Source organism: Numenius arquata, chromosome 7, assembly GCF_964106895.1.
Source record: "Numenius arquata chromosome 7, bNumArq3.hap1.1, whole genome shotgun sequence".
Taxonomy (NCBI): domain Eukaryota; kingdom Metazoa; phylum Chordata; class Aves; order Charadriiformes; family Scolopacidae; genus Numenius; species Numenius arquata.
In genome coordinates this window covers 13,519,308-13,535,900 of record NC_133582.1, presented here as the reverse complement: position 1 = coordinate 13,535,900, position 16,593 = coordinate 13,519,308, and the positions used below count along the sequence as shown (strand labels likewise).

At 45.6% G+C, this 16,593-nt stretch overlaps 2 protein-coding genes across 2 annotated transcripts in view; both read left to right on the top strand.

Moving 5' to 3' along the window:
• Positions 1 to 3,218: 3,218 nt before the first annotated feature.
• POPDC1 (popeye domain cAMP effector 1) overlaps positions 3,219 to 16,593 on the top strand; it is a 51,663-nt gene continuing 38,288 nt past the window's right edge. Inside the window, exon 1 of the mRNA XM_074151124.1 lies at positions 3,219 to 3,413. The gene's annotated coding sequence lies outside the window, so the exon portion shown is untranslated. The remainder of the gene's footprint in view (positions 3,414 to 16,593) is intronic.
• On the top strand, positions 3,291 to 14,645 carry POPDC3 (popeye domain cAMP effector 3). The gene is made up of 4 exons (XM_074151126.1): positions 3,291 to 3,413; positions 9,623 to 10,367; positions 12,226 to 12,334; positions 13,374 to 14,645. The coding sequence occupies exons 2-4, from the start codon at positions 9,877 to 9,879 to the stop codon at positions 13,692 to 13,694; spliced, it is 921 nt and encodes a 306-aa protein (XP_074007227.1). The 5' UTR covers positions 3,291 to 3,413; positions 9,623 to 9,876; the 3' UTR covers positions 13,695 to 14,645.

The following is a 16,593-nucleotide window of genomic DNA, read 5'->3' as shown; positions in this document are numbered from 1 at the left end:
CACAAATGCAATCTGGATTCTTCTTACTTCAGTTGTACCCACAAATAAGGGGAAGAGGGGTTTCTGTAGAGCTCAGCTATACTAAAGTCTGCTAAAACTTTTTCAAAGTACATAAAAAGTTTAATTCTCATTCCAAAATGACTAAGAGCTCCTACACAAGAGCCCTCTTGCGACTACCTGGGAAGTACAATATTACATCCATAGAGGAAAAACACATCACTTCTTAAAGAGATAATTCATCATGTCAACTGCTACCATATTCCCCTGCTTCATAACTTATTTTTATTGACCAAGGACAATGCAGGGAAAGAAAAAATGGAGTAGAGATTTATTAAACATTAAAAAAGCCTAAGAAAATATAAAAAATCTCCCCCTTAAACACAGTTATTGATAACTTCTCCTCCTAGAGTACAGCATGATGTACCATTACGTTACTTCAGAGATAACGGAGAAGGCAACCATCTGATGTTATAAGTAAGTCCCTCCTTAAGCGGTTACCAAGGAAATAGATGGGGCTGTTTTCTAGACAGTAAAACAGTACAGTGAGCTTTTTTCTTCCTCTGTCTGGGGGGAATCGCCGGCACAGCCAAGGGAAGGTCTGGTGGCAGCACTCCAGGGTCACTTTTGGGTGCCTGCTCAGGTAACCCTGCCTTGACTGCAGCCACGCTACCAGCGGTGTCTGGAGGTAGGGCGGTAGAGAAGCTGACACAAGGCAATCTGCAAGTTTTATGGAGCTGTCAGACTTCTTGTAGGATGGATCGTGCCCAGAGATAGGTGCATCTAAGGCACTCCCATAAATCTAATAGTGGGTATGAGAAGAGAGCTGTTTACAACTCATGCCATCCAGATTCACAGCTGAACAGTGGGACTGGCCCAAAGGTGCCAGTTCAAATGTTCACGTTCCTCTCCAGCCCAATTGCAACAAATCTTGCACTTTCTGCTGCCCCTTCCTAGCTGGCCAGGTGCCTTCCCACCCTCCGCACGAGCGTTTGCCACAGCTAAGCCTCTCCCCCGACCCAGGGCCACAGTCTCCTACAGCTTTTCCGGTCTGATGTTGGTTTTCTGAGTCTCGCCGCAGGCTCTCTCGTAAGCCTGCCTTTAAGTATGACCTTTATATCTTGCCATACTGCTGCAAAGAATAATATTGTTTATAATTTGGTTTTACATTTATTGCATTATTTGACCTTTTAAAAGTAGCCATTTGATATAAATACCACGAGTGCTTTTAAATATATCAAAGAGCAGTCCGATCACTCAAGTGGCTGTTCAAAGCACGCTGGGCAGTGCTAGACTCTCCTCAGTGCGTGGTGTCTCAGCCATTCTATTATTGCCTCCCCTGGATCTCTCATCCAGGCCCAATTTTCAAGCCTAGATTGAGAAGGTCATTTGAAGTCTCAGTCTTACAGTGCTAGAGAATATTTGATGTGAAGTTGATTGAAGTAAAATAAAAATTATTGTAATAGAACTGTTCCTTAGTGATCTATATGTCTGTGGAGAGTTATGATGACCGTTGCTTCCAACTAAGTCAAAAAAGTGTCTTACAGATATGCCATCAAAATACACTGATTTCCTTGCTGCTTTTATCATGATTAGAAGGAACATGTTCTAATTGATATAATAGTCATTTATTAGAATAATGTAATCTCAGTAGATAAGTAGATCAAATAAAAAGCTTTAGCCATCCTTCTTTTATTACATATTTCCCCATCCCTTTGCTATCATCCCAATGAAGAGCAAATATAACGGGTAAATTTATGCCTAATGCATCCAGGGATGAATCTGATTAAGTGGTTGAGTGCTTTCAACTCTACCCCAATACAAAGAGCAACAACAACAAAAAGTAAATCAGCACTGCCTCAAGTTTTCCGGTATAGAAATCGCTTAAACGATACTACAAAAATTAAACAAGTTGTAAAATATCATATGCAAAGCCTATCTGAAAGGTATTTGGAGCAACATTGCAAACACCTTGAAATGTTTAATTAACTACAAGAACCTTAATACATACTTGATTAGATTTATAAAAATACTTTTCTCTCTCAAAATAATTAATATAAAAATAAGTATACTGCTATCAGAGAATTAAGTTTTGGATATGTGTAACTCAGGACAGCTTCGGGTTAAACTGTCCTGGCTGTTTGTTTTCTCAAGTTTTAGGAGAATCGATTATTCCAAAAGTTCAAGCATCTTCTTCCCTGGTAAATATGGAGCTAAAAATCTTTTTTAAAAAAAGGAATCACTTGGGAAAACACGTTCACAAATGTGTTAAGAAAAGCCCTAATCCCTCTAGCTATAGCAGGACAGGTTGCTCCGTCCTTTTACTTCTGGGGAAGTTCACATCCGCGTGTTGCCCTGCTGTATGTTACAGCCTACCGTGGGACCTCGGAGCTGGCCACCAGCAAGCACGTGAGGGTCACCGCGCTTACTATTTACAAGATATTATTGCTCAGGCTCCAGTTATTGGGAAACAGCCTCTGTAGTAACAGGACCTGCACATTTAATATGCTGTGCTTTTTTGTGTAATAAAAACTTGTAAGTCCGTCTCCTTCAATCAATAAATTCTCTCTCCCTGGGACACCAAGTGATCACCAGAACGAATGCGTGGCGAGTACGCTGCAGGGCTTATTCATGGACACTGTCCCAACACTTCTGTGTTCTCGGTGAGGCACATGCTTGTTCTGAAACGAAATAACTGAAGACTGTGCGTAAATGGAAGCACTGATCATGTAATGAAGGCAACCGCGAAGGAACGTGCCTTCCTTCTGAAGAAACGCGCTGCTGGGGGCAGTGGGTGGAAGAGCAGAAAAACTGTGGTTTTACTTATTCCAAACCAATACTTCCAGGCAGTTTACCCCGAGGCAGCAGTGCCAAAGGAGACGCCTCTCTCTGCGTGTCCCACAAAGCCGCGGGTTTTGCGCCCAAGTCGCTGCCGAGCACCGGGGCTGCAGCCGCAACGGGCTTTGGGGCGCGCAAGTTGCGCGGCTGCCACCGCGGCGGGCTCTGCGCTCCCCGCCGCCGGCGCCGCCTCCTCCCGCCCTTACCCGCCCCTCCGGCGCACACCGGCGGGGCGCGGCGGGACGGGCGGCAGCTCCCGCCGCCGCGGCTGCCCCCGGCCCGGGCGACCGCCCCTCGGCTTCGGCTCGCCCGGGGTGGCCCCGCACGGCCCGCAGCCCCCCGGGGCGGGCGGGAGGCGCCTGCGCGCTGCGGCCGCTGGGTGCCGGCCCCGGAGCTGGCGCCGCCCGCAGCCTCCCGCCGCCTTCTGCCTATTTTAGTCACGGCGGCGGCGGGGGGGGGGGGACGGGACGCGGTGCCGGCAGCGGCGAGGAGCGGTAGCCCCAGCCCGTCCCCGTCCCGTCGGGCCGCGGCGGCGTCTCCCCGGGCGGCCGGGAAACTTTTCGGCGGGCGCGGGGCAGGTAAGGGGCGCTCCCGGGCAGGGCGGCGACCGGGCCGTGCCGAGCCGGGGCGGGCTGGAGTCCCGGTGGGCCGGAGCCCCGGCGCTGCCCCCGCCCGCCCCCCGCCGGCGGTCGTCCAGTCAGGCAGCGCCCGGGGCCGGGGATGGGCGAGGGGGAGCCGGGGTCACTTCCCGCCCCGCTGCGGTGGGGGGACACGCGGGGGCTCCGCTCTGGGGACACCTGGGGACTGTCGCCGAGGGCTGGGGGGGGGCCCTGGGCGGTGTGGGACGGGGAGTGAGGCCGGGAGGGTCGGGGCGCTCCCCCCCGGCGGCGCGGTCCGGCAGCGGCGTGCGGGGCGCCCGAGTTCAGCCGCGGGTAGAAGTTGGGAGAGCTTCACCTGTCCCCTTTATAACGGAACCTGCCCTTATAAAGGAGAGCCCGCTCCTTCGTAAAGGAGCCTGCCCGCCTCTTCCCCTCCCGAGGGGTCTGCCTGAAGTGAGGCCGTTGGTGATGTGTCTCGCGTTGAGGGTTTATTTCTTAGGAAAACGTGGTTTCTGGTGTCTCCTCGGGTGCAGCTGCAGCCCGGCCACCAGAGCGGACTCGGGAAGTCTCCCAGCTTTCATAAAACCAACCCGGGGTCCGGGGATTCCTGCCACTGACTAGGGTTCCGCTTCGTAGGCTGGCGTTACTTGACTCTTCTCTCTCCCCATCAACAAATTATAAGAGCAGATGAATCCTGAAATTAAGACCTGGTTTTGCATTTGCAGTTGTTTCTTTCCGAAGACGCAATGAACGACACAAAACACTTGTTTTCCCCAAACTATAATGTTTTTTTTTCCAAACTGTAATATTTTACCACGTTTTCATCGGCTGTTCTGTAAAGCTTTGTGTGCGTTTAGGCTGTCAATGGCTTTATGGGCAAACATTTTATATAGCTGATCTCTTGTAATACTGAATCATGGACCACCTGGTAGTGTTATAAAGATGTCATTGAGGAAATCTGGCTTCCAGAACTAAGGCTTCCTGCCACGCTGTTGATTAATGGGAATATGATTTTATACATGCAAGTAAAAATGTCTTCACTGACCACAGCAAAACAAGGAATGGTTTCCACATCTGCAGAACTGTTGCTGTTCAGGCTTTTCCACAAAGTTCTGTGTGGTGCCAAACAGTAAAGTAGTTTAAAATGTCAAGTTTTTAAGAGATGCTATGCCCGCAAAATAGCGAGTACACTGCAAGTCCCAGAGTGAGGGGAACAGATATTGAAACAGAAGGTAATTGTGAAGGCGAAGTTTGTGCCAGGGAAACCTTTTAGGATGAAAGTTGAGAGCAGAAAGTTTATTAAGGATTCAAGAAAAGAGTTGTTAGCTGAAGCCACGTTAGATCTTTTCATTAAGCGTGCAGGCTCTTCAGAGACGAGATTTGATTTTTGTCATTTTAGTGTGTTCCACTACTTTGCAGAAAAGAGCTGTGGTGAGTGTCCCCAGGGCTGGTACAGTACCTGTAGCTGGGCACGCCGCTGCTGCCCAGGCGAAACTCGGATACTGTATGGTGGGCAAAGCCTCGGTTTGTGATCACAATCCGTCATGAGCCTAAGAGTATTCTGGCTTTCATAGATAGAAAACTAATGAAAGTGATGCTAAACCAGTGCCACGTGCGTGCTTCTGCCTGGCTCTGCTTTGCCAGTAAAGCCGTGTGACGCTCGTTCCAATCAAGCGGAGACTACAACTGTACTTCTAACCCCAAACCCTCCAGGAAAGGTAGATCATTTCAGCAGCTCCATTAGGGCATCCTTGTTACCTTTCGCTGCGTTTCACTCTGCTTTAGAGCTCAGAGGGTACGTAAATGTGTTTCGTGACTCAGCGTGCTGTGTATCTGTTGGAACACATGGCTGATGACACTGCTTCTCCGTAATCCAGCTGTAGGTGCAGCTGTAGCGTGATGAACCGAGCCCCTCTGTTTATTTCTTTTTTGGGAAATGAAGTTCACGTCAGGTGGTTGGTTTCCTGGGAATAGATTCCCGTCCAAAGGCACTACTCCACTGTACAAACTCACTTAAGCTGAATTCTGCGGAGTTCAGCTGTAGTTCATTAAGACAGTTTTAAAGCACTTGGAAAATACACGGTGTAGCTGATTTCTCTATTATTAATTCAGAAGTTGAACTGTAGAAAAGCTTGAACTTGTGCTTCACTTGCAATTTTTACTATAAAACACAATAAAACAGACCCCCTGAATTATTATTTGGCCAATGCTGTTTAATATACAAGAGCCTTGCTCAAATTTACCCGACTGCTAGCAATCCATAGTTAGTTTTAAAAATGTCTGACTGTCATTCCATATTCATGTTTCCTAGGATTAACAGACCTTAAAAAATGGAGGGAGGGGATTATTCTTCTTAGTTTGGCAGGAATACCGCATGTACTTAAGGTTCATCAGTTCTGATTCAAATTGGAAGAAAATCTGTAATTTTTTTTCTCATACCAAATACTGTCTAGATGATAAAATAGACAGCATCTTCAATATTGGCTTTGCAACCACAGAGGATTGCATTGTATATCTTACAGTGATAAACGAGCAATCGTTCAAGTACTGTAAGCTGTGTATAGTAAGCCGGTCTTTAAATATTTAAAGACTAAATAATAGCAGCTTCACTGAACGCAGTGCTTCTAATGAGCCTTAAACTTCTGTTTTGCTGTGGGCTTGCTTTCTCTCTCGATGCACCCTCCCTTCTCCTTCCCCTTCCCTCCCCCCCCCCCGTCTTTTTCCCACTTCTTAAAAAGATTAGTAGGAATTTGGGCAAATTATAAGTAGAATCGGGCCTTCCCAGCTGCAGCCAAACAAGCTCAGTGAATTGAAAGTCCTGTGCAAAGGCTCTGGTTAGAGCGCTCTGCTTTGGAGAAACCAGTTCTGCGTACGCTGCGGCAGGGAGGCAACCAGTCACCAGCCTCCTGCTGCTGGTGGGTCGTTCGCGTAGACCATTGACTTCAGCGTAGAGATGGCATCGGGGTGTCTCCAGGGTTAGGCAGGAGCTGACTGAAGTGGGTTCTTCTTGGTTGAACAACCTTGAGTGTGGGAGCCTAAATTCAGCCTGACCAGAGCTAGGTTTTGGCCCTGAAAGGTCCCGCGTGGCTGATGGTTATTTCTCAGAGCTGCCCTGAAGGCAGTGAAGCACCACTGATGCTTGGACCTGCCCCAGCTGCTTGTTTTATAGCTCTGAGCATTCCCAGAAGGATCACTCTCTGAGAGGATATCACTTCACTCCAATGCTCTGAGGGTGGGGGTCCAATTCAGGAATTGCAGCCTGCGCAGCCCAGGGGGGTAGTGGAAGGACTGGGACCACTTTTCCTAGGGCCTGAGGTGCTTTAGCTTCCGAGGCACAGCCTGCACTCAGAGCAGTGACCCAGGGGGTGAGACATCAGTGAGACACAGGATGCCTTCACAGTCCCAGGGGAGTGCAAATCCATCTTCCCTGCTCCCGTGAAGGTGCCCCAAGCGATTCATTTTGGCCACCGTGTGGGTGGATCACTCGCTGCCCTCCTTGTTGAAGCTGTGATGTGGTGCAGGAAGGAGGCTGAGGGAGGGAGAAATGCGCTGCCATAGCTCTCCGTTCTGCGATGGGGACGCTCGCCTGGGGAGTGGGATCCTGAGGCTCGGCTGCCAGGGTAGCGTGTGTGTTTCATGTTAAAGCATTCATTGGTGAAACATCCCTTTCTTTGAAAAACATTGCTAGGAAGGGAGGCTGGCTCCACATGGATGAAGGTTTCTGCTGGAAGATCTATATGAGGAATAATTTCAGAGGCATACCTATCTTCAGGGTTTTCTGTTGTCTAAAGTAGCTAAGTCTACTTATCTGAGAGAGGCTTTTAGATTTCTTTGGGAAGACCAGCTACATAACTTTCTAGGTATATAAAACTTGTTTGTATTAAGTAACTTAAGACAAAAGTCCAGAAGACATTGTTGTGATCATCCAATCTGAGTTCCTGGAGACTAAAAAACAGGATTGTAGTAAATCAATTAATTTTTTAATAATAGCATATACAGATTTATTTTAGATACCAGACAGCATCCTAACTTCTTAATTCCCAGCAAAGGAAATCTTTAAAGCCATCCCATTAATTAATTACCTTTGCTATGCATGTTTGTGTATCTTTGTAATCTGAATATATCTAATTTTATGGTGACTAATTATCTTGGTACTTCTGCCTTTTGGATTGGGTAGTCCTTTTCTTCCTCATCCTCCTTCCATTTTTACTTCTTGAATAGATGTTACGGACTGTGATGAAGATACTGTAGCCTTCTCTATATTGCACAGGTAGCATTTTCTTGGGAAAACAGTGGTGTCCCGTATCACAATTACTGCGTTGTCTAGGATACAGTCTCAAGAAGTTTAAGGTAAACTAGGGTATGAGTTTGTGTTGTTAGTCACTGCCCTAATTGCTGTATGCATGCTTTGAGCCTGGAGTGGGTTCAAGGACAGTTTATCACTGAAAATAGCTTGTTTATGTGCCCATACTTGCCTGGAGGCGCGTGGCCGTCCGTACCTGTCTGTAGGGGCATCGCTCCTCCGTGCGCTGTGCGAGTTGGACACTGCATTGCAATTAAGGGTTTGGTTGTCTCGGTCCCTTTGGGTATCTAACCCCGGGTGAACAACCACAGAAGGAAAGCAGCCTGGGGAAAGCGTGCTACACACACAACCCTTGAGAGCAATAGGTGTCGGCAGAGGGGCAGAGAGAGGATTTCAGAGACATTGGGGCAATGGAAGGGGGTACACTAATCAACGTATCCAATTGCATTACATGTTAGAGAGAATAGTTGCTAAAATTAAGGAGTAGCTTCTTTCTGTACATCTAAATGATGGCCAGACAAGATGTAACGTGCCAGCCTAGGCAGGGTGCTTAGAGCTCACCCCTCTGGAAGCTGGGGGGCATCGAGGGACCCTTGGCCAGAGGGACCACTTGATCGCTGGCGCAGTTGCTGGAGCAGCTTCGCTGGCTGCCAAGCCAGGCTGTGGCCACTAGCTCATGTATAAGCATCTGCACTGTAAATGGCTAAAACCAGTGAGAAAAATCCCACTAAATCCAGCATAATCTCATTTTGTGCATGAAAGCGTATATGCTGTGAAGGGAAATCTTCCCTTTTGCTTCCAAACCTGCAGCAGACAATGTAGTTCGTCCAGGCTGGTTACATGATGAGCATGTACAGCTCTACAGCCCATCAACGTGTACAGGGTGAGTGTGCTGAGGGCTTTCTGGCTGAATACTTGGGATAAGATAACTAAAAAATGGAGTATTCAAACACTGAATAGCTTTACTTTTGACTTAATTAAAAAGCCCAAGGAGAGAACTGCTGGTGGCCTCAGGGCTTTTAGAGTGTTATTTTTTTTTGCAGAAATTAATTGTGATCCAGACACAACGACTAACACTCAAAGCTTCTCAAAGTTGAATTTCGGTTGTCAATGACAAAAATGGGGTAAAGTAAAGTACCCAGTTCTCAAAAAAATTAAAAAAATATGTAATTGGTAATTCTTTGTGGGAATACTCTGGTGTATGGAGAAAATGCCCATTTGAGGAGGGAGAGTTACACCATGTGCATTTAAATTACAATATAAATTCATTCTGTTTTGACTGTTTTAGTGTAGCACTTATATGAAGTTTTAAGCTGCTGGCAGGTATTTATTTTGGAGAGTGTAAGTGAAATACTCCATTTATTCCTTTGAAGCCCCAGCAAACTCGTTGGGGATGGGTGTTTGGGGATGTAGTTTATTGTCTCTGGGGTCAGAGCAGCCTTGCTCAACTCGTTAATGATCACAGAAAGGCAAAGGGAGGAAAGGAGAGTGGTTTGACAGAAACCCAGACTGCGATGGAGGAGGTGAACAAGGGACGAGAGTTCACTGTCTCTTCTTGTTCAAGAGCTAGGTAGGGAGGTTCAGCACCAACAGATGCAGCTACTTTCAGCAGTTAGGCTGTGGAAAGACTTGCCACAGGATGCTGTGGATGCGATGTACAGGTTTACATGGATTCAGCGGTGACTCGACAGTTGCTAGATTCATAGATATAGGAACATGATCTTCAACTGAACGAATATTAAGGTGTGATCCTGGAATCACAGGTCTATAAGGGGAATTGGATGATTGTAATGCAGTCTGTGGTTTTAGACAATAAAAGCTTTGGTAGAATTTAAATTGATGAACATCATTTTATAAGTAACTCATCTTTTCTTCAATTGTCCAGATGAGATGAAACTACAGAAGACATGGCCAACATCAAGACAGCGCATGAACTGATGAGAAACAGCATTGCCTTCTGAGAACATTAGGCTCCTGGTTGCTGGAAGTCCTGGGTGCAACTTGACTACCAAAAGAGGCCCTGACGTTATGTGATCATTCAGCGGAGTTTGCAAGAATGGAAAAGCAAAGGACCCCACTAGCTGCATCACACAAATAAAAATTTCCAAGATTCAGCTGAATCAAAAAATTATTCCAGCCATGGGAGAAAATGCAAGTTTTTGGGAAAGTCTGATATACGCACATCCTACCTGCACCACCTGGAAGCAAGAGGCAGAGGGATCTATATATCACCTAGCCAGTATTCTCTTTGTTGTTGGCTTCATGGGTGGAAGTGGATTCTTTGGGCTTCTCTATGTCTTCAGCTTGCTTGGATTGGGCTTTCTCTGCTCTTCTGTTTGGGCTTGGCTGGATGTCTGTGCTGCTGATATATTCTCCTGGAATTTTATACTGTTCGCTATATGCTTCGTCCAGTTCATTTACGTTACCTACCAAGTTCGGAGTGTTTCCTTTGACAAAGAATTCCAGGAACTCTACAGCGCTCTCTTCCAGCCTCTGGGAATTTCCTTGACTGTCTACAGGAAGATCGTCTTGTGCTGTGATGCAGAAGTGGTTACCCTGGAGAAGGAACACTGTTACGCCATGCAGGGCAAAACACCTATTGATAAACTCTCCCTGCTTGTGTCAGGCAGGTTTGTATCGGTTTGTGCAGATTGACTGCAGATGTCTTTATTTTTTCCTCTTTCTTGAAAATGAAAACAAACAAACAAAAGCCTGATTTGTGTATTGTTTGCTCATTTTCCAGTACAATAGATTAAATATTAATGCAAGTAATATAAATATTAATAGGCTAAATACACTTGTGTAGGACAGCACTAGCATAAAAACACTAAGCACAAAGTCGGTAATAGCATAAAGAAAGACATTTTTAAGTCATTCTTTTCCAGACCACTGTATCATAGCACTTAACAGGTTAGGCAGAAAAAGGGAACAAATGTCTTCAGTCTTCAGGCTATGGTTTGCTTGCTATCTATCTACTGCCTAGCTGATGAACACAGCATCTTTCTTGTTTTTCTTTGCTAGTAGCATCTGAAACCGGACTAGAAGGTAGTTACGAAACTGAATATACCGAGATAAACTCTGTTTAATAGAGGTCTTGTCTTTGATACAGATTGTATTCGGTTGCTTTCTGGGGTGTGGGAGAAGAGAAGGAGTAAGGGAGAGCAGAAGGCCTAAAAGCGCCCTTCCAATACAAGGGGATGTAGTTGAGCCCTATCAAGATTTGCAGAACTGAGTGTACGCTTACTAACTACTGTGGCCTGTAGTTAGACCCTGAGGCAGTAAATCCACCTTCTTGTACTCCCTGCTTACTGGAGATCCTTCTGGCAACCTTGCTGATGCTTTCCTGAGGGGAAGTACTGGCTTTTGTACTGTATACAAAGTGTTATACGGTACTGGACCACCACAGGAGTAGATGTGATACCCAGAGATGATTGCCATGGTCTGTCTTTGACGGGACATTTTGTAGGTGTATTTTGACAGCCTGCTGCATGGGCAGATGGAATCTGCAGACAGCTTGAAACTCAGCTGATTTAGGACTACTTGCAATGAACAATATGGAGTTTAGGTGGTTGGTCCTAGTGACACCCTGGTTCAGAGCATCCTTGGAAACTGTCTAGAAAGTACCACGTGGAGGTTGCTTTTGGTCATAGTCATACTGAAGGAGAGGCGTCCATCCTTCTACATGCCCAGGCAGTCAGTAATCACGCAGGGAGTTCCTGCTACCCTCCTTCGGGTGCTATAGGGCTGCTTGTTCTGATTTTGTAAGAAGTATTAATCTCGGTGCAGAGCAGATGTAAAAAGGGGACTCCTACAGCTTGCTTTTTTCTTTTAGCTCATGAGGTTCAAGCATACATTTCCTGTTTGTGTGCCTTCAAACTTAAATATGATTTAAAAAGTAGAAAGAGAATGCTTTCGGCATCTGCAGAAGGCTGCAGCATTCACACAGAGATCCTGTACCTCCATGTCGTTCTCCGGGCTCCAGAGACAGTCTTGTGGCCATGTAATTCCTGCTAAGCGTTGAGAGAGCCCTACCTAACATAAGCCACGGGGAACTCCTGTTTCACACTCCCTGCTTTTGCCACTTTGTTCGCTCTAAAATGCCTACTTGCCGAACCTAGAAGTATATCTCATGACTTTCAAGCGAAGGAGGCAAATGGCTTATGTGCATTGGTCTTTCACCTCTCCAGCTGACACCGGCCTTTTCATGACAAAGCTTGCACATCGATGCACAGACCTGCCCCAGAGAGAAAAATGTGACTTAAATAAAAGATTTCCATTTCAGTTGCACGATTGTCTTATATTCTCTTTCAACCAGCCTGATCAAGCTGTGTTAAAAAACATAATTAGGATACTGTTGGCCAGTGATTGCTGTTTCATGCTCTCAGAGCTATATTTAAACTCCTCACGTAGTAGAAATAATACATTCTTGTTGCAGTTGTTGCTGCTGTACAGGTAGTACTAACAAATTAACACATCTTATCTTGGTAGGATCAGAGTGACAGTTGATGGGGAGTTTCTGCATTATATTTTTCCTCTTCAATTTCTGGATTCTCCTGAATGGGATTCGCTGAGGCCCACAGAAGAGGGAATTTTCCAGGTAAAAGCGAAGGTTTTTGGTTTTTTTTTTGAATACCACACAAAACTTTTCAAGTACTAATTGGTTTAGAAATAAGTTCGTTTAGTTGTGGGTTTCATTTGTGAAATTGTACAAACAAGTGGCATTGCATTCATTTGGGGAGGGAAGTCCTCTTTGCCCGCTGGACTGGTTATGCCGTTTGTATATTCTTTTTGTTTGCATCCTGTCATTACAACAAACAGGGTTTTTCTTAAAGGAAGTAGACTCTGTTTCCATTCCGTGGGCTGTGCTAAAATCCAGCCCCGAGAAACCCGGTTTGCGGAGGTGGGTGGAAGTTGATGCTGAAGAGGCTTCACTACGGGAGGTGAACCGGAGAGCTCGGGCTGGGGAGAGGGATGCCTGTGGTACAGCTTGGCATGGGCGGACAACGTGGGACACAGTGTTCATCTGGGCACTCCTTGTGTCCCTGTGTCTATCTGGGCACTCCCTGTGATCTAGGAGCCCTCCCACTGCTGTCACATGGCTGACACGCTATCTCCTGCCTGTGTGGGATCTGGTGTCTCATGTCACGAGGGCAAATGGCATTTGTCAAGAGCTTTCTTTAGACCTGCCTTTCCAGCTGGGGCTGCCGAGAGCGGCGCAGGGTGTGTGGGACCGTCAGCCTGTGTCCTGGCTGGGGTTGCCGTTCAGCATGGGCATAAGCGTACTGACACCGGGGCCGGCAAGACACAATCAGCCAGTCTGTTCCCAGTCACCCTTCTGGCTTGTTTTTGGGTTTAGTGGTGGTTTTGGCAGGGTTAGGTTGATGGTTGGACTCAATAATCTTAAAGGTCTCTTCCACCCTAGACAATTGCGTGATTCTGTGATGCTGCAGTAGACCTCGCAGAGCGATCTGGCTGGGTTAAATGGCTTTAATGGCAGTCAGCGCGAAGGGGCGAGGTGTATGTTATGGCCACAGCCTGGGTGGCTGCTGAGAGAGAGGGGATGCTTTCTGAGCAAGGGCTGCAGTGGCCATATCGCTGCCTTATCACCTAGCTAATTCTAATTTTCTCCTCTATAGGTAACACTCACAGCAGAGACAGATTGTCGGTACGTGGCCTGGAGGAGAAAGAAGCTGTATCTGCTGTTTGCTAAACACCGTTTCATCTCCCGCCTGTTCTCAATTTTAATTGGGAGCGACATTGCCGAAAAACTCTATGCCTTGAATGACAGGGTGCACGTGGGGAAGGGCTTTAGGTACGACATTCGGTTACCGAACTTCTACCACGTCTCGCTGCCAGAGACCCCTCCAGTGCAGCCCTCCCACCACCTACAGAGAGGGTCCCCCCGGCGCAAGCCCACGGGGGTTACAAACTGCGGCTCCTTCAGCACACACTCCTAGGAAGGAAGGACAACTCTGCTGCAGCCATTCCCCAAAGCGATGAAGGGAAATGCAAAGTGATTGTCCTGGTTTGAAGCAGAAGAGCAGAAAGGTGAAGCGGAACGAGACCCGGTCAAGCCACATTTGACTGACAAGTGCCATTTACTTTCATTGGAGTAGCTTGAATTCTTCCTCTCCCTAGAGCCAGCGGGTTGGCTTCTGCATTTTGACTGTGCAATATGCTTAGTTTCTGTTGATTCTTTTGTTGATCTTCACCCTCCTTACTTTTGGAGGCAAACAAATCATAACAGGCTGTTTTATTGTAATTGTGGTGGCCTCCATATTGTGTTTTTTAAAAAAAACAAACCCACGGTATCTGTAATCATACTTTCTCAAAGTTATTTGCCATAATGAAGTATTGTCGGTATAGTCAATGAAAACAAGTAAGTTGTCTTCAAAATATAGCAACTTGCTTGTAACATTCATATTTATGCCACGTGAACATTGTCTCAATTAACATGAAGAATGTTGCAGAAAAAGACGAAGAGACTGATTGTATTCGGTTTGTTTTTAAAGAAATGAAAGATTTTGAAATGCACAGTGAGTTTCTTAAAAAAACAAAGGAAAACAACAAATTCTATCCCATGAGCAATTGGTTTCTCTCCAGCTATCCTAAAGCGGTATTATGTGAAAACAAACGTAAATGTAATTGCTGGCATTAGAAAAGTAAAGCAGTTGTAACTGCTGCAAATACAGCTTAGGGAAATGACTGTGTAGTATTTCTGATAGAATGTGATGTTGTAGGACCTAGGCTTCCACAGTGTCAATGCCATTCGTGACATGTACAATAAATACTGTTAATCAATCAACTGCCAAACCATTGGAGTTTGTTTTACAATATCCTTTTTAGCCAGGTTTGTCAAGAGAAACTAGTTAAGAAACAGCCGCAGCAATAAATACAATTTTTAACCGAAACATTGTTGTTTAGCTTCCAGAGTCACTTCTCTGTGCCTGTGAAATTCTTGATTTAAAAGGTATTCTCTCCCTAACTCTGTGGTGTTTTAATGGCCTAAGGGAGCACCAACTCGTGCTTCAGTAGGAGAGAGTTGTTTTCAACCCTTGAGGTCACTGTGCCTTTGGGGAGAAGTGGCTGAATGTCTTTGCTAACTCACCTTCCTGCTGCTATGCCTGATGCCTGCCAGTAATCAAAAAGATAAGAAGCATTACTTTTTTATGAGACTGTATTGCTGCTGGATAGATCTGGAGGTAGATCACATTTTTAATATTTTAAAATTGCTGGACTGTTTGGTAGGACAACCATTGTGTTTTTGTGTGTGTGCGGGTATATGCATGGGTTTAGATCTTGGGAGTTGTTGCTGGAAGACTTAAAATAATGATACAATCTCATGCTTGAAAAATAATCATGCAGGATGTATAAGAAAGCAATTAGAAGTGAAGCTCTTTGAAGGACCTTCAGTGTAGAACAGATGACGTTGTACAGGTTTTGCTTTTAGCTTTATGTCCCTTTCTCAGAGAGGAAAATCTGCCAAACGTAGGTAGCATAGCATGAAATATGAGCATCCCCAAATCCTGCTAATAACCCTTCCACACGATGTATTCTCTATGTTTTACTTACTGTGTGAAGTCCCTGAGTCACAAAGCCACTTTGTCTGGGTCAAAAGAGAATTGGAAAAAATGTGGGAGTTCATTGGCAGCTACGAAAGACCAGCTCAGGAAATAACTAAGGCACAAAGTGCCAGAGGCTGGCAGCGTGTAGTAAGGACATATAGCTGTGTGTGCCCTCTTTCTATGCTTTTCATGGCTAAGGGGCAGGATAGCAGGCTACCTGACCCCTTGGTATGGCTCAGCACAGGTATTCTCAAGTAACTTCAGCGCTGCAATTAGTATCGTGTCTTATTTGTCGGTGATACTTGGTGCCTGAGGCGGGTAAGAAGTGTGTCATCTCTCGTGGATGTGGTCACTTAGGCTGCGCCTCGTGACCCCCACTCTGCTTCACCCGGCCGAGCTGCTCCCGCTGACCGTGCCACGGGCTGGAAACCTTCCACTGAATCAAAAAGAGCCCTCCATCTCTCATTCTAATAAAATTTCTCGTGGTATAAAATGTGTTGGACCAATCAAGTTTATACTTAACATTTTATGTGTTAACAGTCTACAAACATAAAAATATTGTAGCCTAGGAGCAAAAAAAAAAAAGATAGTATTCTAGATTTAGGCATAATATAAAGCATCAGTTAATGCTCTCTTCAATTTTCTTGAATATATGGGCTTGTCCCATATATGTCTGTAAGAAAACTTGCCTTAGGGTCAGCATTTAATAAACTAATATGATCATCTTCACCTTCAAAATAAGATCAAGGAGTTTTGCCCACCCAATTTATGTATCAAGCCTATATATTCTATTTAAACTATAGCATATTGCTTAGAACGATACCTGCTCTAGAGTGGTGGGTGCTTCATTACATACTTAGGTAACTTTTACTTCTTGCATGCCTTAGTTTCAGCCTTGTTTCCAACCACGATCCTCTGTGATGCTTTTCTCTGCTGGAATCAGTTACTATCAGAAATCTCTACCAGGACGTGTCTGAGTCAATATCTGAACATACTCTTAGCTAATCTTGTTTAGCTTTTGCTAGTGTGCTTTTTGGGCTTTGAGTCACTTTTTAAACATTGTTTCCAGTTTTCCAGCATCTGTTTGAGTCATCACTACATTTCAGCTGTAGAATTCAGGGCATATATAAGTATACGCAAAAGGACTGGAAGTGAGACAGCAAGTGCTCTCCACCCCTGATCTTTAAATATTGACTGCACTTCTAAAATGTAAAATACACTCTGGTATGTGACTCGTAAACCAATGTTTTGGGAGTAAAGTAAAGACATACTCAGACTGATGTCAGTGAAA